The sequence below is a fragment of the Carassius auratus genome, chromosome 14, assembly GCF_003368295.1.
Source record: "Carassius auratus strain Wakin chromosome 14, ASM336829v1, whole genome shotgun sequence".
Taxonomy (NCBI): domain Eukaryota; kingdom Metazoa; phylum Chordata; class Actinopteri; order Cypriniformes; family Cyprinidae; genus Carassius; species Carassius auratus.
The window spans coordinates 23725442-23750670 of record NC_039256.1 but is presented as its reverse complement, the minus strand read 5'-3'; the positions used below and the strand labels follow the sequence as shown (position 1 = coordinate 23750670).

Here is a 25229-nt window from a genome sequence, read left to right as displayed (position 1 = left end):
CATCAGTAACAGCATATGCAGTCATTGCCAAGCAATTCAGTAAAGATTGTTTTAAATTGGAAACACTTTTATTGATTTGTCATTATTTCATCAGTTTCAGCACTTGAACAACCATTTCAAATCCTATAATTTTTCTTCAAAGTCCTGAGCATAAGTTCAAACAACATCTTTTTGTATCTGGTCAGCATATACTTCAGAGTGCTTTTTTAAGCATATGTTCATAGTTAAAACAACACCAGCACCACTATGACCATAAGAGTGCACATAGACACAGCACAGCATGGCATGCAGAAGCACCTAAGCAAGCAGAAAGAGAGAAAATTGTAAGTTTGGAAAAGTTGGCAGCTTGGTTTCTACCATTTTGAAATGTTCATATTAATCTTTCTTTTTCGACTTGTGGTTTTTATTGAAACTGAGGGACCTCATAGAGCCAAACACTTTCCTTCCAAGGTCACGGAATGATCTGGAACGGGTGAGAGGAGCTGATGGGGGTGGTGAGGGCGAGAGCGATGGGGACGAAAGAGGAGAAAGGGAGTGACTGCTTCCCTCCAGGCTCTGGGAACGAGAGAGATGGAAAAGACTGGCAGTTGAAGAATGATGTTTCTCCTCCTTTCTCACAAGATTGCGAGCACGTTCAGAGCCCCGTCCTGCACGGCTGATCTCAAACGAGGAACGCCACTGATTGCTTTCTCGTTTCTGAGAATGTGGCTCGAGAATTCCCTGAGACTCGCTTCGAAATAGCGCTCGCCTGGACAACCGGAGGCTGGAACTGCGACTGTCCCAACTCGTACCTTTCTTTTTCGAGGTGTTCCCCCTTTGGTCTTGCCTACTGGATGATTTTTCTTTCAGTGAGGTGTGCCTCCAACCAAATCCTCCAGCTCTTTCATCTGGCTCAAACTCCTCCTCCTCCTCTCGTCCCCAAAATCGGGTTTCGAACCCCTTCCAAAACTTTCCACCTTTTTTAGGGGTTTCAGTGCTCATTTCATCCTCCCATCCAGTGCCATAGTCCCTGCCTGAATAGCTACTAACTGTGGATGCTCGAATAAGTTCTCTTGATGCATGTTTGCCTTGGTAGAGCCGCTCTCCATCCCCACTCCTCCTCCACCCTCTATCTTGAGGCCTCCACCCAGCCCCAGCGTTCTGCCGGAGGGAACCTCCACGAGGCCGAATGGGACCCTCCAGTGGGGAACTACACGGGTGAAAGCGTGGAAGAGAGCATTGAGATGGGGAGTCACGCCGAAATACTGAAAGCTGGGCAGGAGTGAAGGGTGAATTTGAAAGTAGCCGAGGAGGCGAGTGGACTCTATTGTGGGAGGAGCCTGGAGAGGAGGCGGAGTCTGATTGATTATGTGGGAAAGGCAGAATGGGAGAAGAACGAGTAGGAGTGTGACCGGAATTGTCCGAATGAGGGCTACCTGACTGTGACGTCAGTGCCGAATGGCAATCCGAGTGTGAAACTTGTAGGCGATGCTGTTGAGATATGTAATCCTGTCCAGTGCCTGCACCTGCCCAGGCGTTTGGTGTTCGATCTAATCCAAACGGGTGCTGAAATGACGAGCGGGAGGAGTGCAGTGTAGAAACGTTAGTTGGAGAAGCAGACCCTACACCTCTTTCTCGTTCACTCCTAAAACATTCGGCATCCAACTCCACCCCCTCCTCCATCAAGCCAAGAACTACAGATCTCGGCAGGCCAGATACACGAGAGATTTCGCATACTACTGCAGAGTCCTCGTTAAGTTTGGGAGGGCTGTCTGAAGCTTTGGTTGGAGGACAACCCTCTGCCTCTTCCCTCGAGGCTCCACTCCAGTCTAGTGACTTGGAGAATCCCATTTGCCTAAAACTCTTTCCAGTTATCTCCAGAGACCCTCGATTGTTCACAGAAGAAGGGCAGGTGGAGATCCTTGGTCTCCTGCTCCAGTTTGGAGTGCTGGTGATGGTGGACGTCGAAGAGGAAGGGGAAGCAGTTGGAGTGACTATACTTGCGGAGAGATGCCCACATGATCCTGAGACCTCTTCTTTCACATTTTTAGCATCAACACTCAAAGTCTTGTTCAGGTTTGGATTCAGATTCAAATTCAGATTTAAGTGGAGGCTGATGTTGAAATCCTCCCCTGTCACGGAGGGCAAGTTTCCTAGGTTGATGGAATTGCGACTTGCGCGTTTACCAATACTGCTGAGGCTGACTCTCGCTGAATTGCCCAGGACAGACCTGCAAGGGGTAACATTTCCTCCGGACAGGCTGGAGTAGGAAGCACTTCTTGGGTGAATTCCCTCATAACCAGCTCCTGCGATGTTTATTTGGGGTCCACGGCTGGAAGTTTCAGGAGCCACCCTGCAGTGATGCTGATGGACTAATCTGTTGATGTATTGCTCCAGCTGAGTAAAGGAAGGAGAAGCTGGGGGTTGGCCTTTCTCAGGAGGTTGCTCAAGCCCTGGCTCCACAGGCTGATCGTTCTCTGGACTGGGGGAGAGGCAGATGGGGGAAGGTTCCTGGCAGGTGGTGAACAGGGGGCTCTGGAGGGCCACAGCATGCAGTGGACTAGGGTAAGGGTACACCTCTTTTGTCTTCCGAGAAACTAGGTCAGAGCAAAATTTAGGGTCTAGCTGAAGCTGTGGAATTGAGTTGGAAGAGGGTAAAAGAGAGCCGGGATGAATGCCTCCCAAACTGGAACAAAGGTCTGTCAGGAACATGAGGCTATTGAGCTCAAGATCCCCTGTTCATAAAGAACAAAAAAAGTTTGTAAATGTATTATTTACATTATTATTGTATATTAAATAAGAACAATGTAAAGATTTCTATCAAAAAACAGCAAGCTATTTAGAAGTATTTAAATTAACTTGAACAAAATTAAAATGTACAACAAATCCTACCATCAGGTATAAGTATTTCTAACAATTTTGGCTTTTATAAATGGGAAATGGGTTTTTAAGTTCTTCTTTCTTTTGGGTTTTGAATGAAATATGACTCACAAAAATCACAAGTCATACCAGTAGAAAAGGGCCTTCTTTCTTGTTTCTCGACTGTGCCCTCAGGACACTCTGTACCATGAGACTCTGCCTCCCTCCAGTGAGTGGCACTATGATCCAGAGAGCGAGGCCTACAGCTGACTTTCACTGACCCTCCAGGAGCCGCCTCGCTGGATACAGAGTAACAAGAGTCTGACAGAGAACTCCCACTGACCGAGTAAAAACCTGCGGACAAGGGAATGATGGATGAAATTAAGAGCATTAGAGGGAGCAGTGCTTCAGGGCTGACACATGATATAAATGATTGGTTTGCCATAAAAAGCCTGGGTTAATGTTTGCCAAAGTAAAAAGAGAACTGCCAAAAACACAGAAACTATGTGTCATGTTGAAGTTGAAAGGTCACCACTGAATCACAGAGCCCCAAGCTATCCAAGCTATGAGTCATGCACTTGTGTGAAATCTATTACTATTTCATGCAGGGCTCATTCCTCAGAGAGGGCTTAAATAATAACTGCTTTTGATTTAGATATTTCACATAGTTCCACCGATCTACAGGAATCTACATAGCTTGTGTATGTTTAATCTCATCACAAAGTGCTCAAGTGACTCTTTTCGATGTTCTCCTATCCCAGCTAAGAAAGCCATTTGTGGTTTTGTGGCACTATCAAGACATTGTTTTTTATTGGTATGAGATATATTATTTCTGAATATATGTTTCCCTGGATATTCCCTTTTATTTTACATACAAAACAAAAATAAATTACATATTTTAAGCTGTAGCATGTTTTGACTTTCTGTTGGATGAAGAGAGACAACAAATTTGACTTTATGTAAATATCTCATATTCAATTTTGTTCTTTGGGTGTCTTTAATTCCCCTAGTTACCAGTCGGTGTTCATGAATTTTCTAAATATAAATCTTAGTATTTACATTTTATATTTATTTTTGAGGTTTCATATTAGTCATCTTTTCATACCAGGTTTTGACTAACAGTGCTGAATAAAATACAATACTAAGAATAACCAACTGTGACTAAATAATTATATAATGCTTCAAATGCCAAATACTAAAAAGAGAAACAATACTGTGGAACCATGATTAATCACACAATTCCTCTGTAAAAAAAGAAAAGAAAAAAAAATAGCTTTAGAGAAGCATCTTGATGAGATATTTCAACCAGTCTCTGCTTCAGGTTCAGGTATCCACACAAAGACATTCTGAACTGTTCTTTAAAAACACCAAAGGTTTAATTTGGAGTACAAGCACCTGAGCTTGGTCTAGAGTCGCAGTCAAGCGGGGTTGTGCCAGGGAAGTCTGGAGTGGGAGAGGACAGCAGATCAGACGGGATGTCCCAGGACAGAGTGGACCAGCGTGAGCTTATCCCCTCTCCTGTCGTGCTGAGGCAAGACAGATCAGGGTTTGTAGGTAACAGATTCTGAAACAGATGGAGGAGTCATGTTACTACAAGATAAGGTGATGACACAAAGACCTCGTTTACACCTGGTATAAACATGCAATCATGATGCATGTGATCGCACTGCATTTGTTGCTAAACACTAATCCATCATCACGCATTCAAGACAGCAGCAAAGGACCGCCTCCCACCTGTCAATTGAGTATTTCACTAAAACAAAAGGTTTTAGAAGAAAATAACCATCTGATTGAAAAATCTGGAATACACAGACATGAACATGCACCCAAAATCAATGACAGTGACAAACAGAAAATGTGCCACACAAAACAACTCTTAAAGGGGTACTCCACCCAAAAAGGAAAATTCTCATAAGTGGGTTCATGAGTGTTGTGAAGTACTACATCAGATGGTTTATAGTTTAAAACATTTAAATTATGAGTATTTTTTAAATCACACATACCTATCGCTTCGCTTCAGAACACACTGATTTATCACACTGATGAATCAAAGAATCAACACACTTCGTATGGTTTGAAGTGTTAACTTTGGGCGAAACACCCACTTGCATTATAAACTCACAGAGATGGATTCTTTTTATAAAAAAGATTTGTTTGCCCTAATCTGAAAAAAGAGTGCCATGTACTTTTGGGGCGGCATGAAGGGTGAATAATGGGTTCAACCAAAAAGATTCATTACATACTCACCCTCGTATCGCTCCAAACCCGTAGGATTTTTGTTCACCTTCAGAACAAAACTTTATATTTTAATAAAAACTATTTAATATTTCTGATGAAATCTGAGAGCTTTCTGGCCCTCTATAGACATCAACGTAACTACCACGGTTTGTGCAGTGGAGACTGACACAGAAGAGAAGAAATTGTTGAATGAAGCCATTATTTTTGTTTTCTTTGCACATAAGAAGAACCACTGATGTCTCATGAACTATTTAAACGATGTCTTTACTACCTTTCTGAGCCTTGAACATGTCAATCGTGTTGCTGTCTATACAGGGTCAGAGATTTAATAAAAAAATATCTCATTTTGTGTTCCTGAAGCTGGACGAAGGTCTTACAGGTAAGGAAACAACATAAGTAATTAATTACAGAATTTTAATTTTAGGTGAACTATACCTTTAATATGCTCAAATAAAATAACAGCATTCCCATCGAGACATAATGTCCAAAATTAAAATTTGTTTTTATTTTGTGCTTTGTGCTGTAAAAAATGGTTGTGCTTTATCAACATGCAATAACACATTTACATAATGAGTGTACGTAGCCCTGAAATCAGAGATCCTCTCCTTGAAATACGATCACAGCTGGTCACTGGAGGTGCATTTGAGATGCATGTCAATATACCTAATGTAAACAGCAATATGTCTCAGATGACCACTTGTGATAGGATCACCAGAAACAGACGTTAATGTCAGAATAGAAGCCATGTATCTGTGATGTATAAAACAATAAACCTGTAAGGTGTTTTCTGAGAGGATTTTAAATGTGTCATATGATGTGGTTTCAAGTTTTCCTTTCTCTTTGAATTGTTACAAGCTGTTTGGAAATAGATAAGATCCCTAAAGTTTCAGAGACTAAAGTCTCAAACCCAAAGAGATAAATAGTGATGACTTGTCCACACCCTCCTAAAACGCCTAGTTTAAACACGCCCCCACATGTCTATGTCATGGTGTGGGAAGATTTGCATAACGCTGCCCAAAAAATCATGCAAAGAAACTTTGATTCTTGCTGCCGTAGCCGCCATGTCTTGGAATTACGGTGCGTTTCATTTTGTAAAAATCAACACATTTTTAGAAAGGCAGGGCCTAGAGGAGAAATAATAACATACAGTATATGAAAAATAATGTGTTTTCTTTTTACCTTCAACCGCAAACACATTTCACTACACTAAATACTGTTCTTTTTTAGCAACGTCATTTGACCTTTTTAAATGACTGATAAACTAAGATCCATCAAGGGAATGTCTCGGTTACAATTCAGAAGTTTTGAAACACTTATCTACATGGGGTTTATGGAGTTAGTTGTTTGTTATCCCCAACCTCTCCCCATCGCAAGGGATCTACCTTTGCAGCACATCCCATCAAACCAAGTGACTATTGTGTTTATCCTGTTAAGTCCGATGATCAACCTTCTGTCAGACTTTTACACAGACAATGCAGGTGATGCACTGGGGAAAAGTCGGGGGAGGGCTTGTTAATAAGCAGAGAGTGGAGAAAGACAGATGATGAAACAAAGGAGAGAGGGAGAAAAGACGGGGGACAGTGGGTTTTGAAAGACAGACTTTGACCAGGCTTATCTCTGCTCCAACAGTTCAGCCACAATCTTGTCTTGGACACTAAAAATATAAATGGAAAGAAAAACATACAGATTAAAGAGTGAGCAGGACATTCAGGGATGAAAAAGATAAAGGTGGAAAACTCATGGAGAAGGCATAAACAGACTAGATAGCAAAAAAAAAAAAGTTTTGAATAAAAGTAGAGAGCACGGGGGATGGGTTGCCTAGTGAGAGGAACAGCATGAAGGAGGCATCTCTTATATGAGACCCCCTCCCTCCCAACCACCACCAATCCTGGATATAACTGCCTCCCCCACTTCACTTCAGAGAACTGTCAGGCCTCTCCTCTCTTCCTGCCCTCTCTCTCCTTCTCTTTCTCGCTCTCTTTCTCCTCTCCTCGCCCACACATCCGATTTAGCAGCAATACTTTAACTCTGTCTTTGCTGGTTGAATATGAATTAACACGTGCACTGACACTTCCACATGCATTTGACAAAAAACCCATCTAGGGTGACAGGATTTCTAAATTGCTTGAAATGCCTGGGTTTTGGCTTTGTTTTCCTCTTGACATTCTCTTCACAGTTCCTCACACACTATATGTAGGTTACATTTGCATCGGTTTGAACGTTCTCTGTAGATCCCATCTTCTTACACACCACAACTGGTTTGATTATGTGAAATGCCTGCATGCTACTAGTTAAACTACTTTTTAGTCATTACCTTCAGCATATCAAAAAAGAATAGTAAAATAAAGTCAACACTTGGACATTTTAGACCATTCCAGCAAGGAACATGTCAAGAAAAAAAGACAACATATAGTCACCCTTTGAGTTTGAGTTCAGTTTCATTTTTCCTTGCCACCACTGAATGAAATGTGCAAAGACGTATCATTTGCCTCCAATGTTCAAATTTGTTCATATATATCCATACACACATCTAGACAGAATCTATACTGCATTATCCCGGTATACAGTTGCAAATGATTTCATTTCACCAGGAGATAATTGGGAATTGGAAGAAGCATTTGCTCAATGGGGGAAACCTGATAGGGGTCTCACACAGGGTGCACTGGCCATTTTCCAGCTACCGATCAATTCACGAAGGAGTGCTCTGGCACATGGAAAGTACATTATATGAGGCTAATGATGCAAATGGACATAAAATAATGGAAATAATGAGATAAATATCCAGTCTGGCCATCAGTTCAATTGACAGAGGAATTACTCATTCAATTCCCTCACCGACACTGGAAATCGCTTAACATCATATTTTAATAACAAGGTGAGTCTTGTGGGAGGCAACAGGAAGACAGCTTTTTAGCCACTGAATCAGAGCAATCCACTCTTTGACTGAAAGTGAAAAACATATATATAGAATCCATCTAATAAAACAATGTCAGTAAAACGAAATATGCATACAAGCTTTGAAATCTGATGCTGCATTCAGCCATTGCACAGAAGTCTAATCTAGCGAGGGGTTAACATATCAGTTGCTCTGCATGGCACACCCCCGTTCTCCATCTTTCTGTCCATTTCCCTCCATCCTCTCTCTCCCTCAGCGGGTAGCAGAGGAGAGGTGATATCTGTGACGCCAACAACAGAAACATTTCTCCATGTGGTGTTTATGCAAATGGAAGTCGCGTAGGTGGAGAGGCAACAACATTGCCCCGATGATGACTAATGCTTTTGTCTCATGATACATATTGCCGTTTCTCATGCGCACATTTTGCTGGACTGAATGGCTACTTGTAAGTGTCCTTCAAAAGCCTTTTGTAATTGCGAAAACAATTTTAAATGCCATGAAAGAGACACTCTTAATCACATCACTTTGATCTAGGAGATACCGGATAATTATATAAATGCCCAATAATAAATGAAGGACATGAGAAATAATTTATGAGCTATTTAGTACTATTAAATGCTTTTCACATTTGTAGCTTCGCTTGAGTTCACTTGCACACAATCCATTTTATGGAAACACACAATGGTGCTTCTATTGTCAACTCTCACATACACTTCCCTCCTCCTCTCATTACACAAGCACACACGTGAACTGCTCCTGTTATCAGTCCTCCATACCTGGTCAAGAGCCCTGCCACATCACCATGGCAAAAATTAACATTTTTAACTGAACGGTCTGTACAATATACAGAGAGTAACCTATGTGTAAATTAAAAATGGACTAATAGTGAGGAAAGATGTGCCAGTGGGTAAACTGTGCCACACTCTACAAAACGGAGTAATTTTTCACGACCATATGTTTAGAAAGAGCCTTTCATTTACAGGTGCCAACTGTTGAGCAATGCACATGAAAAAATAAAAAGTATTTTTTTTTACTTTATGTTTTCTCTTTTGTATGCAAAAGTTGTTTTTTTTCAAAATAGCAGCTTAAATTAATTTCATATCAAAGCAGATTAATTCAGTCGTTGAATTGCCTGCATAAAAAAAAAACACGTAAAATTTGCGCAAATTATTTTATTATTAAATAAAGCATTTTCGCGATAATGTTGAATTGGGGGGGGAATGGAACTATTACTAAAAATATAACTGCAAAATGTTACATTGTTTGTACAATCAAATATTCAAAATAAAAATAAAAGATGTCCAGGGTGGTATCTGAAAAATTAAGACATTGGAATGAGAGTAATATATTAGTAAACTAGTTTAGTATATTTTGTGTGTAAAATCTTAATGTTGCATTAACTCAACTTAACCCCAACATGAAGCCACTCTTTTTTTCTGAGAAGTCATATTTCACATTTCTAATAGATGTTTTCTCACTTCACTTGATAACATGCGTCCTGATTTATAATCGGACGTAATAGATCAAATTTTCCTTTCCCAGATGCAACCTTAAAAATGACACAGCTTACCCCACTCCTCCATTTAATTTCCACTAGAAGGGATTTTGCATTTGGCACAATTAACATGCATTGTATGCAGGGTCCCAAAATAGCTGTGCACTCCAACTCAACCTTGACAAGTTGAAGACAAAGGTGTGTACAAGTCTGAAATGTAAACAGCAGCGTCCAGCATAGGTCATGCAACCTGGGATCCACTGGATGCTACAGTCACCGAAACGTTAAGCAGGTGCCACCAGCAGGGTTCCACCTCTAAGAGGAGATCAAAGTTAAAATTACGAGGAACATTATGTTCCTTCGGAATTTCCCACGTCCCCACTGACCTGTTGCCCGCGGGAGGTTGCGGCGCATTCCTCGGCGGCGCTCTCCGGTCCTTCCCCGTGGTGAGCGGGCGCTCCATTCATGTCCAGTACCGCATCCACCATCTCCAGCTGTCGTCCTCTGAGAAGGTCCAGCTCCAATATGCCGGCCAGAGTGGCTTTCAGCCGCTCTCCGATACGAACCCGATCGCTCCCCGACCATAATGAATTCACACAACCGCGGCGACCGGCCATTGTGCGCGCAAAATCGGTTTGTAGACAGACACGGTGGTCGGTGAACGGAAGGGCTCACTGTTCGCCTCTAGCCAGAGCACCGACTGTCAATGCAGCATGAGCGCTGTGCGACATGAGCAACACCGGAGCCGACGCTTAAAATTCAGAGTCCGTAACAATATATCACGAAAATGCGGTAAGGTCGCAACTCAACTTTCGCACTGAGGCACATGTAACAAATGCATACTTTTAAGGTCTTAATATACACCTCCCAAAAATGATTTCCCACCTAACCATTTTGAGACGCCACAACCATCACGTCAGCTATCATTCGGTTCATGATGATGAAGATGAAGATGATGTTGACTGAATCATATATGCGACAGTCTTGCACACAGCACACCGCTGTGAAGAAAAGAGTATGAATGGGGAGGAGTTAGACGCGAAAACTCGCTGCTGATTGGACGGGAAGTTTTCGAACCGAATTGATTGACTAGCTTTTTTTTTTTTTTTTTTTTTTTTTAAGACGAGGAATGTGAATCTGCTTGTAGTTATTATGATGTCTTGAGTCTGTACTTTTGCCTAATATTTAATACAAACTTGAATTGTGCTCATTTATCAAATTTAAAGACTAAAAATTAGTGGAACAGATATTTGATTCACCCCAGTGACTCAAATGTATTTGAGTCTTTGAATTCGTTCACTAGAAAGATTCTTTTGCGCGATTCAAGAAGCAAAAATTTATCAGTTCATGGAAAGATTCCTTCACTTAAATTATTCATGAACAACTACCAGATAAATATTAGATCACGTTCAACTGTGAGTGAATAAAGTAAAACATGTTGACCCACGTTGTGATTGAAAAGAGCAGGATATGCTGTTACTTTTATGACGTGTAGGCTATTAGCCTACTTTGTGTACTTTTCCAGATGATCAAATATCCGCTTGGTTTTGTTGGTTTCAAAGAGCAGGTTCCTCTATCCGCTGCTATGCGACGAGAACATCCACTGTCGACACAAAAGAAAGCCTGTTTCTAGCCAGCAGGTGACAGTATCTGCCTGTCTAACACACACCAAACAAGCTTTCCATCAGTAATCGTTTAATCAATGACACAAGGGTATAGGAAGATTAGTCAAATATAGTCAAAGTATAGGATACTCCATATAGGTCTATCCATGTTGGATGTAGAGTTTAGTACTGAAACCAAATCACAAATGAAAAGATCAGATGAAAATAAATAGATAATATAAGACTTGTTTCAGCATGATGCATGTACAATCAAATTGTTAATTTAGAAAACAGTTACAATTGTGATTCATTTGCCTCTGAAATAAGATTAAACAAAATATATCAAGCAGGCCTATAGCACAATATTTTCTGCATATAAGCTCTTTCTTCTTTCATCACTTTTGAAAATAAAACTAACTTGACTATTCATAAGCAAACTTCCTTCTTAAACCATCAAAATGTGGAACCTCAAATCAAGGCAGTCCTCTTCCACTTCAGGTTATTTCTTAATCTTCTTATCCCACAAACATAATTTCTCTTTCTAAAATCCTAATAATTTATATTATCTATTTTGCATACATTAGACGGATTTGAATACAAAAAAAAGAGGGTAACTCTTTAGTCTGCTTTGAAATTTCATGGTATAGTTATGTTTAAACGCTTTAAACAGAGTTTTACTTCTCAGTGGTTCAGCAGATATATTGTTGAGCCAGTGAGGTGTAAATGTGTTTAAAAAGTTTTGTTTAGACTAATATGCCAAACCCTATTGGCCTTGTTATTGTTTCATATAGCCTAATGCCCATTTGGCACATAATGTACATTTTTTATTTCATATCTCTCTGACCTCATTGAGAATGGGAGCATGGTGATGATGGGCCTTAGGGTAAGTGAGAAACTGGCTTTTATTCCAAACTCTGAGGCTCTTGGGCTCTGTGTCACGATGGTTATGCGGTCTGTAACATACTAACCTCATCATCTATCCCAAAAACACAAAAGACAGTTCACTCAAAAATGAAGAGTCTATCATCCTTCCAAAAGTAACCATGTGACTTATTTTCTTCTTAGGAAAATAAAATATTTGTAGAAGATTACAAAAAATGTGTGTGTGTGTGTGTGTAGCCTCTATCTATCTATCTATCTATCTATCTATCTATCTATCTATCTATCTATCTATCTATCTATCTATATATATATAGAGAGAGAGAGAGAGAGAGGGAGAGGGAAGCCTATAGGCTATAGATGGATGCTTATACATTCAGTGATTCTTGAATTTTTTACAAAAAATCTGTTTTCATCTATTTTTCAATACAAAGAATGTATTTAAAACGCTTCACACGATTTAGCATAAAGAGTGCTCCGCTTGTGTTTGTCCCGTTGAGTTTAGGGAACTCTGTTTCTCACGCCTGTCACGTCTGTTGTTCACCGAGGTGTCACACACAAACGGATGCCGTGAGTCGCAATTAAGCTGTCATTGCACTCACTTTAGGAAAAAAAACGGGGCTGAACTTCAAATAGCTGGTGTCTGAGTGTTTTGCTCGTTTACAGCGACAGTTCATTTTTAATCGAGCGTGAGGACGAGGGAGGCTCTGGAGAGCTTATGTAACGGTTCACAACTTCATACCCTAATATCGCCGCAAGGCCTTTAATTACGCGTAAGCACTTCTCATCTTTTCACACCTCAAACTGTCCTCCCCTTAAACACACACACACGTATAAAGGCCGAGCCCCGCGAGCTGAAAACAGGCATTAGAGACAGCCTCCACCCGTGGGCACTTCGTCAGCTCGGGACCAGCCTCCCCCAACCTCACCATAGTTCAGGTCTCCAGCCTCCCCAAACTCCAGTCAGAATGCCTCCCTACGAGAGATCCATGGAAATCACGCCTTTCAAGCTAAAGAAGTGCCTCGGTAAGTCATAAGATTAACAATCAACTCTTGCATTTCACAAGCTCCTCTACGTCAGTTGTTTTGGGTTGATGGGAAACATTTTAAAATATGTTGTAGTCTACGTTGTAGTCTATGTTGTAGTTTAAAATAAAATAAATGCTGAATTAAATGATTTGTATGTAAAAATTTCATTAAATTTATTTATATTTTTAAACAGGCCAAATAAAGATATTTCTTTTAAATGCATGCTCATATTTTTCATATGGGTTTTATGTAACCTAGTCAAAGAAAAACAAATATGTGACAACGTGACAAAAATGATGTCTGCACTATTTTATGTAAAACAATGCTCCATTTGCAGAAAAATGAATAATATTTTGTTCCTCAAATTCAGCAACAAGAAAAGATGAAGTCTGCACTATTCGGTCTAAGTTCCCCAACAAATTACCAGTAAGATACATTTTTAGTATAAAGTGTTTAAACAAACATGAAACAACAGCTTTTTTATATTTTAGAAATTTTGTTTTGTATTTTAGGTAATTGTGGAGCGATACCTTCGCGAGAAAAAGCTTCCCCTGCTGGACAAAACCAAATTTCTTGTCCCACATGAACTGACATTAGGGCAGTTCCTCAGTCTGCTCAGGTGTGTATACTCGCTCTCTCTCTGTTATGTGATGCAGTTTTAGCTGCATGTGTCAGATTTTGCAGCTCAAAAGAAAATGAGTCATGGCTTGTTTTCTTGAGTCAGTGTGAATGTGTGTTGTACAAACAGTGAATCAGGCCAGTGCTGCTGTGCCACGTTGCTTCAATCACTGGATCGCTGTATGAGGCACTGCCTGAAGTTTCTGAATCTTTCAAGCTATTATTTCCAGTAATGCCAATTTCCTGTCCCACTCTTTCTCTTTCAGAAGTAAGATAGCACTAGAGGCATCTCAAGCGCTGTACCTACTGATCTCAGGGAAGAACACGTCCTGTTTGTCAGCCAGCATGGGAGAAGTTTACTCACAGTTCAGAGACCCCGATGGCTTTCTCTACATAACCTATGCATCCCAGGACATGTTTGGATGAACAGACCCTCAGAAATGAGCATGACACACAGATCCCCTCACATACCTCCAGACTGATGCCTCATGTATTGCTGCTAAATGAAGACTCTCACTGTGCATCACACCTAAAACCACACAGACCAGAAGACGATTGGACTCTTCTTGAGGCTAATGTTGGAGCATAATCAGTAGATTTGAAAGAGGTTACAACTGAGCCGTCTAATATGAAGAACAGAAAAGTGATGTCCCTTCTCTCAAGCTGCTCTATCATGAGGCTCCAACACAAAAAAATGACGTCCTGTCACAATAAGACAGTGTCTGTTCGATTCTGGTTTCCTTTCCTTGTTCTTTCTGTGACTGTGCATCTGTGTTTCTGAAACAAACACAGAGGGAAACGGACAAATAAAAACTATTCAAGCACCTACTGGAAAGTAAAATGTGTGCAAACAACACGGTCATTATGTCAATGACAATCCTCAATAAATCAGTTTAGTTCTTTTAACTGAATGTCTGCTTTTATTTTATTCCATCTAGTCTGTTAATGTGTTTCATTGAGTTCACGTACACCATGGGGTAGGGACATCATTTGCTCAATTATTCATTTGGTTATTTCTAATGAGCAGCTTAAAATAAACAATATGTCCAGTAAGTGATGGTTTACATACTCATAAACATGTACAGAGCAGTGAAGCAATTCTCTGCTAGAACTCTGAGTCATTGCTTTTTAGTCTCACACCTCTTCTAAAGATGCATCACCCTTTTACACATGGCTGTTATTAACCAGCTTCTCTAATAAAAGGGTTTAGCTTACTGTGTCAGTAAGCAGGAGGTGCTAAATGGGTCAGGTCTAACAAATTATATGGATACAAACCATTTAAAAGGCTGTGAATTGCATGTTAGTGTCCCTCACGATGCAACTAGACCTTCATACTTCATCCGCATCTAGCAAAGCTGTTTTAATTTAAGATTAGGCACAAATATAGGGTGTGTTGATGGTGGTAATTTTAAACCCTTCACATCTGCATTCTTACTGTTACTTAGGACATTACTGGGAACTTTAGCACCTTCCTGCAAAGTGTGTTGTGAAAGCAGAACGCATTAACTGAGAAGTGGCAATGAGAAAGTTCAAACGGAGGTAAACTGAGGTTTCTATCAGACATAATGTATGCTGATAGTATAAGGTGATAATTAAATGAACATAACACCAAAACAAAGTAGGATATGCATTAAGTTGTTTAGTACCGTTCAAATGTTTGTTACATTTTATTTTATTCCAATGATGGCAAAGCTGAATTTTCAGCAGCCATTACTCCAGTGTATTCTAAGTGAAAATATCACGTTTGCTCAAATTGATGCTTCCTTGTTCAATAAAATAATTAATTTCCTCAAAAAATGACCCCAATATTTTACATCATGAATGCAAACAAATGTGGAACCTACAGGCGGTATTTTAAGTGTTCTAAGCCAGCTGCATAAGAAGAAAATCAATGCTAAACTCCCAATAGCTGCCAAAGGAAACAAGAATCTGTACAGTAAAGTACCACAACATGTCTCAACATACATTGATAAGCAGAGATAAATATGATGCTGTCATTTCCTTACTACCACATAGCTTTCACATATATAGTTCAGTTTTCTGTCAGCACTCATGAAAACAGACAACTGTCAATGGTGGTGTCCGTTTCACTACACAATGCAATTTGTAAAATGTTTCTGAATGGAGAAAACAGGCACAGCTTACAAATATACTTTTATTGGTCATTGCAACATGAAGGTGACATTTCAGATCCCAACATCCCAAAGGAAAGTAAAGCTTCACCCACAAAATAACAGAATACATGTTGGTAAAGTTTAGAGATATTAAATCAAAAGCAAACCGTATACAAAAACAGAAAGGAAGTGAATAAGTTAAAGAAGAAAAACAGCAATCAACATTTTGGAGTTACGTACCACGTATTGAATATTTTCACATTTGTTTTTTAATTCTACTCAATTTTTGCCTGCTGCTTTACAATCTCAATCAAATGCCCATTCAACAGTACCGTAGAATCATTTTCAGTTCTTTCTGTGCTCATAGTGGTTTACAATTCATATAAAAAATTAAGAAAGAAAGAAAAAGTCTCTCACTGCCACATAAGTTCTTCTCTTGTCTTCTCAGTCTTATCATTCTAAGCCAAGCATTTTTGATTAAGACAGAAATCGAGTTCCTGGAGACTGGTCAGTCAAATGAATGGTCAGAACAAGCTAGAAGATGGCTTGGGGACATTGGAATGTAGCTGAGAGCCACTGAGATCCAACAGACTCTTCAATTCTGCTCCTGCCGTTTGGAAGGGGGCACAAGATGAGCCGGCAGTTTGGCCGGAAGCTCGTGCCCCTCGAGCTTGACCTTGATCAGGTGATTTGCGAGTGCAAACTCTTCATCATCCAGATAGCCGTCTTTGTCAACATCTGCCAGAGTCCAAATCTTTCCAAGCACTGTGTTTGGCAGCTTGGACTTCACCAGCTCTTTCTTAGCCGTGGCACCAGATACCTTCCCATTAATTGGTGAGAGCGTGTAGAATATTTCATCATAGGATGGCTTATCACGGCCCACGATCCATTCCAGCTCATCAATGCCTTCACCTGCACCTTCTCCATATCCGTGACCAAATGGCCCGTTCATGGTTCCCTCAAATGCACCACCCTTCACTGACTGGCTGGGCATGGCGGCCTCCTCCTTACGGACCAGCGTCATGAGCTTAGCGATGTCGTTACCTAGCATGTCCTCCACAGCTTCCAGCAATTTTGGTTTAATGGTGGGAAATTTGGTGAAGTCCTGAACAGCTAGCAACTCCTGCAAAAAAAATATTGTGTTGTGTTTTTATTTTTAAACAAAAGATCTTTATAAAACTCATTAGATAAAAATTAATGGCGTCATACCTGCATTTTCTTTAAATTAGGAAAGTCTCCTGGTGAGATGTTGTGCTCTTTCTGAATCTTCTCATATATAGCGCCCAAGTTGTTAATAAGCTCTTTTTTCTTTGAGTCTTTGCCAAATACATTTGGCATCTCTTTCTTCAGGGAACTGATAATGTAAGCTTGTACCTAAAAGGAAAGTATTAAATGGACTCAGATTAAATACAAATAGCATTTGTGCAGTTTAGCATGTCAAAACTACACTTCTCACAAGTATAAGGTTATTTCATAAAGTGAAAATAAGAAGTGAAACCACAATCTGGTACACACGTATTGGAGTTTAAAGTTCATTAAAAATATCCAGATAAAAGCATTTTTCATGGACCAACACATTGAACTTCAACCCTCATAATTAAGAGGGGAAAAAATTAAACAACTGTTTCCTATTTATATATGATTTCTATTTTAAAGTGCAAGTTATTTAATATAAGCTACTCCAGTCTTCAGTTTCACATGATCCTTCAGAAATCATTCTAGCATGCTTTTTTGGTGGTTTATAAATTATAATCATAATTATTAATGCATTTTCTATCCTTTTTGATCAGTTGAATGTATCCATGCTAAATACATTTTTTAATGCTCCAAAATGTGCAAAAAGGTCATAGTTTCACCTTAGCGAGACGTGCTCTTTTGATCAGATCGTTGAGTTTCCGTAGAGCTGCATTCCGGGGAAGACTTTGAATATCCCGGAAGAGGTCCTGCTCCTCTGCCTCAAACAGCTTCCTGTTATCTGCAATCATAAGTGGCTGAGCCCAAAATGAGCCGATATACACTCGGACCACTTCAGGGGTGTTGATGATCTTCCCCAGTGACCACATGAGGGCACCATACACCCTCATCAGCTGCTGGGTGCTGATCTGGTCAGCTTTGTTCAGAACCACACGCATCTTGTCCTCATGGTTTTTCAGGGCCTTGATCACCTCTGAGAACTCATCAGAAATGTCCAGCTTGTGGGCGTCGAAGAGCAAGATGATTCGGTCCACTCGTTCTGCAAACCACTCAAGAACTGCTGCAAAGTCATAGCCTGCAATTGAGAGAAGTGAGAAAGACTTGCATTAGACTTGGCTCTAAAACAAAGCTCTGGAAAGAGGAAGACAGCAGGGCTGCATGCAACGTGCTTTATTTTAGAAAAGGAGGTCAGGGATAATGGATTTGATTAGAGACCTGTCATCTGATCTCAGTGAATTCAGAAAACTGTAAACAGCAACTATAAAGCCATGTATTCATAGAAAAGAGATCTGCTGCCTGTGAAGTCCCCGGTGTAGAGGAATTGAAAGGCATCTATTTATTTCCAGTAGAGTACCTGTGGTGGTACTGGCTAGGTAATAACCATAGGGAAAAAAAAAAACTTTTTAGGAAAAAAAATCATGATATAAATTGTGGTATTTGGGCATTTATGAAAAACTACAAGCAGAAGGGACAAATGAACACAATTACAACTTAGGGTTAAAGCGAAGAGTAAACTCCAAAGATTTACATCAAAGGAACTATTAACCAAAATTAGAATATAAAATATAAAATAAATACACATGGTACAAATATGAGATTTATATAAAATATTGTATTTAAAAATTTTAAATGAAGAAAATGAAATTCAATTAATTTATTATATTTATTTTAACCTGTTATATTTCATTCTAACATTTACCAAAAAAATAAATAAATACTAATTTAACCTACAATCATTGTAACATAAATGGTTGTTTTTAAAAGCTGCATTTAAAAAGAAAGATTACATCAAGACATTTATGGGAAAACTATATGCAGGAGAAAAAAACAAGGTTACCGTAACTTGTAACCTGTTATAAAGCTGTAATAACTATAAAGAAATAAAATATTGTATGGATATGAGGCTTATAAATAAATGAAAAAATTATAATAATAATCCAGTACAACATTTTTAGCACAATCAGGTACATTTATTTACTTTATACATTTATTTTAAATTATTAGATATTTTATTTTAGTTCTAATATTTGAAATAAATTCAAATAGAAATACACTTTTTTTTGTATCACAAAATAAATAGTTTTTGAATGCTGCATTGAACATCTAAACACTCCCTCTTATTGAAAACACATGATAGTTCTGACCCAGGAAAACATTTATGAAGTTCAAAAAGAAAAAAATCAAAAAAATCAAAAAGGTCATTGAGAGGTGCTTCTGGGATAACACTTTCTGAGCAAAATCTCACATGACCCTGTACCACACAGGAACTTTTAGTTCCACATTTTAAACTGGAAGCCACCTCATGATCTTATTTCCAGCCATTTGCCGTAAACACACCTTCCCACATGGATAAACTTCAGTTACAATAGTAAATGCAAGAGACCCAATGACATCACAAGAACTAACCACAGCTACACATGGAGAACAAAGACTGTTTGAGCTGCAGTCAGAGAGAAACGCTCAAATGGGCTTTCATGCTTAATCCCACACAGACACAACTGTGGCACAGTCTGCTGTGTCTCTGCTGGGACGGGTGGCGAGGACGCCTCTGGGTCTGTAGAATGACGGCTATGTGTCCATGGTATGCAGGGCACCTTGATCTCAGCATCTGGTTACTGGCTCAACAGGCCCCAGAAGGAAAAAAGGGTCACATGACTTCTTGAGCCATATCCTGTAACAATGCCAGATTTCGGTTTCTTAACGGCTGTCTCTTTGTGATGTTGCCATCTGTATCTACAGTCGTAGTCTGCACTGAATTGACATAAGGGCCAACTCAACATTTCCTTCTGATTCTTCCTGTTCACAGATGAATGAGAATGGAGTTCAAGCATACTACTATCAGATAGTGACTGTGTGAAATATTGTATAACTCAAACACAAGTAAACTCTGCCAGTCATATGATGACGCATCCCCACCCACAAAACCTTTTCAGTGGTATTAAAAGAGGGAACTGGGAACAATGTGGTCAGGATTATTTTGGCACAATGGTTTTATTCCTACCAACATTAAAATTAGGTCAGAGGTGGCTCTTAGATTGGGGATTTATGCACAGTGAACAAACTTGTCTGAGCAGCTTTGACATCCTGTTTTTGTTTCATCTGCATTTAATGAAGTACAGCATAAATGACTATTAGTGGAGAAAAATATATTTCAATATTTCCTGTATTACAGAAAATCCAATTAAGATTTTAAACAGAAGAGTGAGCAGAAAAGGTAGTCAGACTTGTTTTACTTGCTTTTCATAGCAAAGAAAACAAACTTAAATTTACACAAGTTCACAATAAAAAGTCAGACTCCAAAGATTTGCATGGAACGAACTTATGTATTATTATGCTAAAATGCATCGGCTAATAGTTTTCTACAGACATGACACAAAATAAAGGAGAGAGTGCATTTAATATGTACTATAATTATTTGTGAAAGGAAAGTGAAGTGGCAAAGAAGAAAAAGTACTAAAATGCATTAATTGATAAATGGAAAAGTATTCCTTGAAGAAAGAAATGATCAATCAAAAAAATTTAAATCTCAAAATTTGAGATACGAAGGTGTATAAAACAAAATAAACCGAAAACAAAAATATAACAGAAAAAATAAATGTTATCAATGTATTATTAATTAAAATAAATGTTTGATATTTTACATATTCTAATTAATTATTTTTATTACCATTTTAAAGTAATACAAAAAGAAGATGAGCAGAAAGCACCGAAGGCTGCTGACCTCTGCTGATCCTCTGTTTTTCCCCTGACAGGATGCCTGGAGTATCGATGATACTGATGCTCTCCAAAACGGGGTTGTTTAACTGCGCACACATGAACCTGTGTGGAGAAAGAGAGCACGGCATGAAGAAGAGACCGTAACAGGTTTGGTGAGATTTGAGGCCAAGATATTACACAGCTCTCTTCACGCTCTTTTGATCATGGTCTAAAAAAATACTAAAGTAATATAATATAATACTCAAAAGTAAAAATGTTTGATAAAACAGATTTTATTTAACATTAACATTTAAATTACCTTTGTAGGACAACTGCCCAATTTGATTAAAACCAAAGGAAAATTGTACTTCCCTCTGTAACTACATATATGTTTCAATCTTATGCTCATAGACATGTGAAATCTCTGTCACAAGACTGAAGCTTACAGCTAGAACTTTCTTAATGAATCACAGAAACCACTAGAGTGAAGTAGTGCGGTCAAACCATTAATGACATCCAAAATAAAAGTAGTTGTTAACATAATATATGAGTGTGTACATTTATTATAGATATATAAATATAAACACAGGCATGTATATATTTAAGAAAACCATGTTTTATTTATATATTAATATAAATATAATAATCTAAAATATATATATACACACACACATGTACATTTTTTCAAAATATATACTGCATGAGTGTGTATTTAAGAAGAAGAATAAAACCCTATTTACTCAAAATATCCAATGTCTCTCCAATGGTTTTGTCTTGTTTAAGGGCAAAACTTTGATGTAAGCTATAAGGGGACTGATAATATTTCAATGCTCTTCTGTGTCATCTAATAACAACCTTTAACAAATTTGGATGATTTGGAAATTCGGATGAGAACAGAACATGCAACAATAAAGCAGCTCACACCCCCCCCCCCCTTTCCACCAGGCCAGAAGAGATCCTGGAAGACGCAATGTCACTGCAGCATAAGGTTTCATAAAGTACTGAATACTTAGCTACTAAAAATGAACTAAGTATTGCTTTCACAAATACAAAACGTGCTGAACAGTCGGCACTATTCAGACAAATTCCCTTTTATGCAAAACAGAGGGATTTCTCAAATTTGAATATGTAGGCGAATTTCGCATTTTGAAATATTCAGACGTCTGAAAATGGAACCAGTTTACGCAGCTTTTATAATCCATAATTTCACAATGACCACAAATAATCACGTGTCCAGCACTAAGAGTGGAAAAAAGGGAAATAAGTTCAGAATGAAACAGCATTACGTGGGTTTTATGGTTCTCTGTGCGGTGCCGGTACCAAATATTTAATTCTGCTGCATCAGCCTTGAACTTTTTAAACAAGCATATGGCAGAGCGCTGGTAATCCCAGCCTGCTTCAATCCTCTTGAGTAGACTCAACATCTGACACCACCCAGAAATCTGCTCCAGTTATTGAACAGGGACTGTGGAAGTTGTTCAGACTGACATCACATAACATCACACATGTACTGCACGTGAGCTAAATGTCTGGTTAGGTGTTGCCCCATCTACTGTAAATCGTGTGAAAGTAGGTAAATTACTTGAGACTAACAGCTCAAGATAAACTCCAGCTGAAGAACATGACTCAATCCAACACACATGGAAACTATGACACACAACTCTCTAGAAAGTGAATAATGACTGAATTATTATGAGGTCATAATTAAAAACAAATGGATACTGTAAAACTCCTTTTGTCTAAGTTACTAAAATAAAATTACTCTCGAAAGGATTTAGAGCTATGATGAACATTGTTAGCCAATATATGCCTATATGTTATTTTTTCTTTAAAAAAACAGTAAAGCAATTATGCTATTGAATATTCTCGATTATTATTGTTAATTTATTCACCAAGATTACGTTTACGAAAACATACAAAAACAACAACAACAAGTTGCTATATATACACACCCTTTTACTTATTGGTTACACTATTGGATTGTTTTGAGTCAAGATATTTGTAGAAAAAATAAAAAATAAAAACATGACAAGAACGTGTTTTAAACTAGATCATCTCAATTTATAATTGGTTCATGTGTCAAACATTTGCCAGCTCGAGACAGCTGAGATGCTCGAGCCAGAGACAGCACTTGAGCGCTATTTCCTGATTCACAAACATAAGGCAAGCCTCAGTTAAACCGGTTTAACCCACACCTGAAACTCCACATGCAGTCATAATTTGGCCTTTTATCAGTGGATCCTTTAAGTTACATGATAAATGGGTGTATTACCTATTGAGGAAAGCGTTTCCAAAGGCGTTGAGTTTTCGGAAAGGCTTTTTCGGGTCCACGACCAGCGCATTGCCAGGTATCACGCCCTCCTGCTCGCCGTGCATAACCGCGATGAAGGAGTCCGTCGTCGGCTCGGGGCCTATCCTCATCCCGGGGAAATCCTGCTCCATCAGATGCCTAATGAAGGTGGTCTTCCCGGTCGAGTACTGTCCCACCAGCAGCACCATGGGCTTGTTGTCAAAGTCAGCATCTTCTAAAGCCGGAGAGTGGAAGTCGTGGAAGTGATAAGTGTCCTCCAGAGGGAAGAGTTTGGTGCGGTAGAGGCGCTTCAGTCCCTCCGACACGTTTTGGAAAAGTTCTGGTTCTTTCTTTCCTTCTCGTTTAGACCAGCTGAACATGATGGTCGTTTACGACGATTCTACTGCGAGAGGAAAAGACTTCTGCTTTCAAATGATGGCCACAAACCCAGACAACGTCCTGTCGAAAGTTTGGCTGTCCCACCCCTGTAGAGTCAGCTCTACGTAGACGACCTCATCAAACCCCTGAACTAAAGCGGCGATATCAGAGATTGTTAAAACACTCCTCCATGAATGCACTTAGTGCAACTGACTTTGCGGAAATATGATCGGATCTGATCTGATCTGATCTTTCTACGTTACTTCGACTGCGATTTGCATTGCGGAGTCTTAAATACTTCATAATAAAAGCCTCGGTTTCGCAAACACAAGTGATTTATTAATGTTGGGTTCCCAAAAGTACTAATGTTAGGGAGTTAGCAATGTAGCATGCATAATAAAAACATGTTTGAATTGAAATAGCCTGATATGGACAAACACATTAAACACCAAAACATAGTTGTCTCCTAGGAATGATGATTTTATTTTTGAAGGTAGTTAATACGCATGTTTTATATTGATCAGTATTTTTTGAATACTATTCTAAAACATGACAAAGCAGATACATTTTAAATAAAACGTAACAACTTTATTTTTTTTTCTAGAAATTATATATTTTCAAGGTAAAACATGTAGATGACTTAAAATTGAGCATTAAAATAAGAAAAAAAGTAAATTTAAGTTCAAGTTAATGTTTTTCTATAAAGAACCAATTATTTCCAAAAATCTTAACTTTTTAATTTTAAATGTATAATTTCAAGACTAGTAATGTAAATGAATAAAATCGTCATCTTCTATATATATATATATATATATATATATAGATATATATATATAGATAGATATATAGATATATATATATATATATAGATATTTGAAACGTTACAATGGGGAAAAAAAATGAAAAGCTAAACGTGCAGGGCGTTGACACTGATTGGACAACAGTGTACCCTTGTGGGCACAAGTGGTAACTACATGGTGAACAGACATCTACTGAGTTGAACAAGAACGGATGTAAATGGAGTCGTGTCTTTTTAACTAAAGGAACGATTTGCCGCAACAGCGCTCACACTGAAACGTATTTATTTATTTATTAGTAAATAACACATATATCTAATTATTTCTAAATGCACAATTCTTTTTTTTTTCATTTTTACAAATCATGTTTTAGTATGACCAGTGATGATGATGTTAAAGTTATATATTTGTAAATGTATACAGATGCATTATACATTATAATATACAGTTTTACGTGCAGGATAAGGCATCCCATAGAGACACCGCGCTTCCGTCACGTGTGACTCTCTGCAGGTAACAGCTCCTCCACTGGAACTGCAATACACTTCCACATGGAGTGGCTGTTACACCCAGTGAGCACCAAGAGCAGCTCTCTACACTTACTATGCTTGTCCAATGTCCAACACACTTTATTCTGTTAAAGATAAGAGATCCATGGTTAGAAGAAAGACAAAAAAACCTTTCCAATAAAACACCCTGCTTGTCTAGAAATAGGCCTATGATTTAAAGAACAGAGAAAATATGAAGGTTTTGAATGATGTTATTATTGTTATTTAATTCAACTGTAAATTTACCCCTTTTGCTAACCTCTTTCCTATAAAAAGTCAAGGACTCTTACATATTGAACTTTAGCCGTGTTACACCTTGACTATAGTGAGTAATAAAGTAAATTACAAATTCAGCAAACAAATCTTCCCTGTGTGCCTTCTTACTTTGTTTAATGCAATAAACACTATTCTGAAGTATTTAGAAATGTTCACTCTGAGTCATTTGGTTACATTGTTCCCAGAAACTAAACTGCACAAAGTACATACTATGCAAACTTAACAAAGATGCATAAATACTAAATAAAGTACTAATGATAATTGTTCAAAATAACTCACCCATGAATCAAAATGCAGTTGAAGCAGCATGATGATCTATTAAAGCACACACATGTCGGG

General features: G+C 38.6%; 3 protein-coding genes across 3 annotated transcripts; 1 reads left to right on the top strand and 2 right to left on the bottom strand.

Moving 5' to 3' along the window:
• Positions 1-49: 49 nt before the first annotated feature.
• LOC113114081 (uncharacterized) lies at positions 50-10487 on the bottom strand. Its single transcript, XM_026280808.1, has 4 exons — positions 9854-10487; positions 4234-4402; positions 2989-3192; positions 50-2714 (listed from the first exon to the last, which is right to left on the bottom strand). Exons 1-4 carry the CDS (start codon positions 10082-10084, stop codon positions 376-378), a joined length of 2943 nt encoding a protein of 980 aa, XP_026136593.1. The 5' UTR covers positions 10085-10487; the 3' UTR covers positions 50-375.
• A 2312-nt stretch (positions 10488-12799) lies between these two features.
• On the top strand, positions 12800-14503 carry map1lc3cl (microtubule-associated protein 1 light chain 3 gamma, like). Its single transcript, XM_026280807.1, has 4 exons — positions 12800-12976; positions 13350-13405; positions 13492-13598; positions 13864-14503. Exons 1-4 carry the CDS (start codon positions 12919-12921, stop codon positions 14021-14023), a joined length of 381 nt encoding a protein of 126 aa, XP_026136592.1. The 5' UTR covers positions 12800-12918; the 3' UTR covers positions 14024-14503.
• Positions 14504-15734: 1231 nt separating this feature from the next.
• Positions 15735-23556, bottom strand: ehd1a (EH-domain containing 1a). Its single transcript, XM_026280806.1, has 5 exons — positions 22874-23556; positions 20627-20724; positions 17568-17980; positions 16921-17085; positions 15735-16834 (listed from the first exon to the last, which is right to left on the bottom strand). Exons 1-5 carry the CDS (start codon positions 23269-23271, stop codon positions 16307-16309), a joined length of 1602 nt encoding a protein of 533 aa, XP_026136591.1. The 5' UTR covers positions 23272-23556; the 3' UTR covers positions 15735-16306.
• Between the last annotated feature and the right edge of the window lie 1673 nt (positions 23557-25229).

Bases quoted from the DNA above. Each gene is read 5' to 3' on its own strand.
- map1lc3cl (XM_026280807.1), top strand. From the start codon at position 12,919: ATGCCTCCCTACGAGAGATCCATGGAAATCACGCCTTTCAAGCTAAAG. The intron at 13,406-13,491 runs GTAAGATACATT...TTTGTATTTTAG, and splicing joins AGTTCCCCAACAAATTACCA to GTAATTGTGGAGCGATACCT. The intron at 13,599-13,863 runs GTGTGTATACTC...TTTCTCTTTCAG, and splicing joins CAGTTCCTCAGTCTGCTCAG to AAGTAAGATAGCACTAGAGG.
- LOC113114081 (XM_026280808.1), bottom strand. From the start codon at position 10,084: ATGGCCGGTCGCCGCGGTTGTGTGAATTCATTATGGTCGGGGAGCGAT. The intron at 4,403-9,853 runs GTCAGTGGGGAC...CATCTGTTTCAG, and splicing joins CAACCTCCCGCGGGCAACAG to AATCTGTTACCTACAAACCC. The intron at 2,715-2,988 runs GTATGACTTGTG...CTTTATGAACAG, and splicing joins AAGAAGGCCCTTTTCTACTG to GGGATCTTGAGCTCAATAGC.
- ehd1a (XM_026280806.1), bottom strand. From the start codon at position 23,271: ATGTTCAGCTGGTCTAAACGAGAAGGAAAGAAAGAACCAGAACTTTTC. The intron at 17,981-20,626 runs GTCAGCAGCCTT...TCTCAATTGCAG, and splicing joins AAAACAGAGGATCAGCAGAG to GCTATGACTTTGCAGCAGTT. The intron at 17,086-17,567 runs GTGAAACTATGA...CTTTCCTTTTAG, and splicing joins AAAGAGCACGTCTCGCTAAG to GTACAAGCTTACATTATCAG.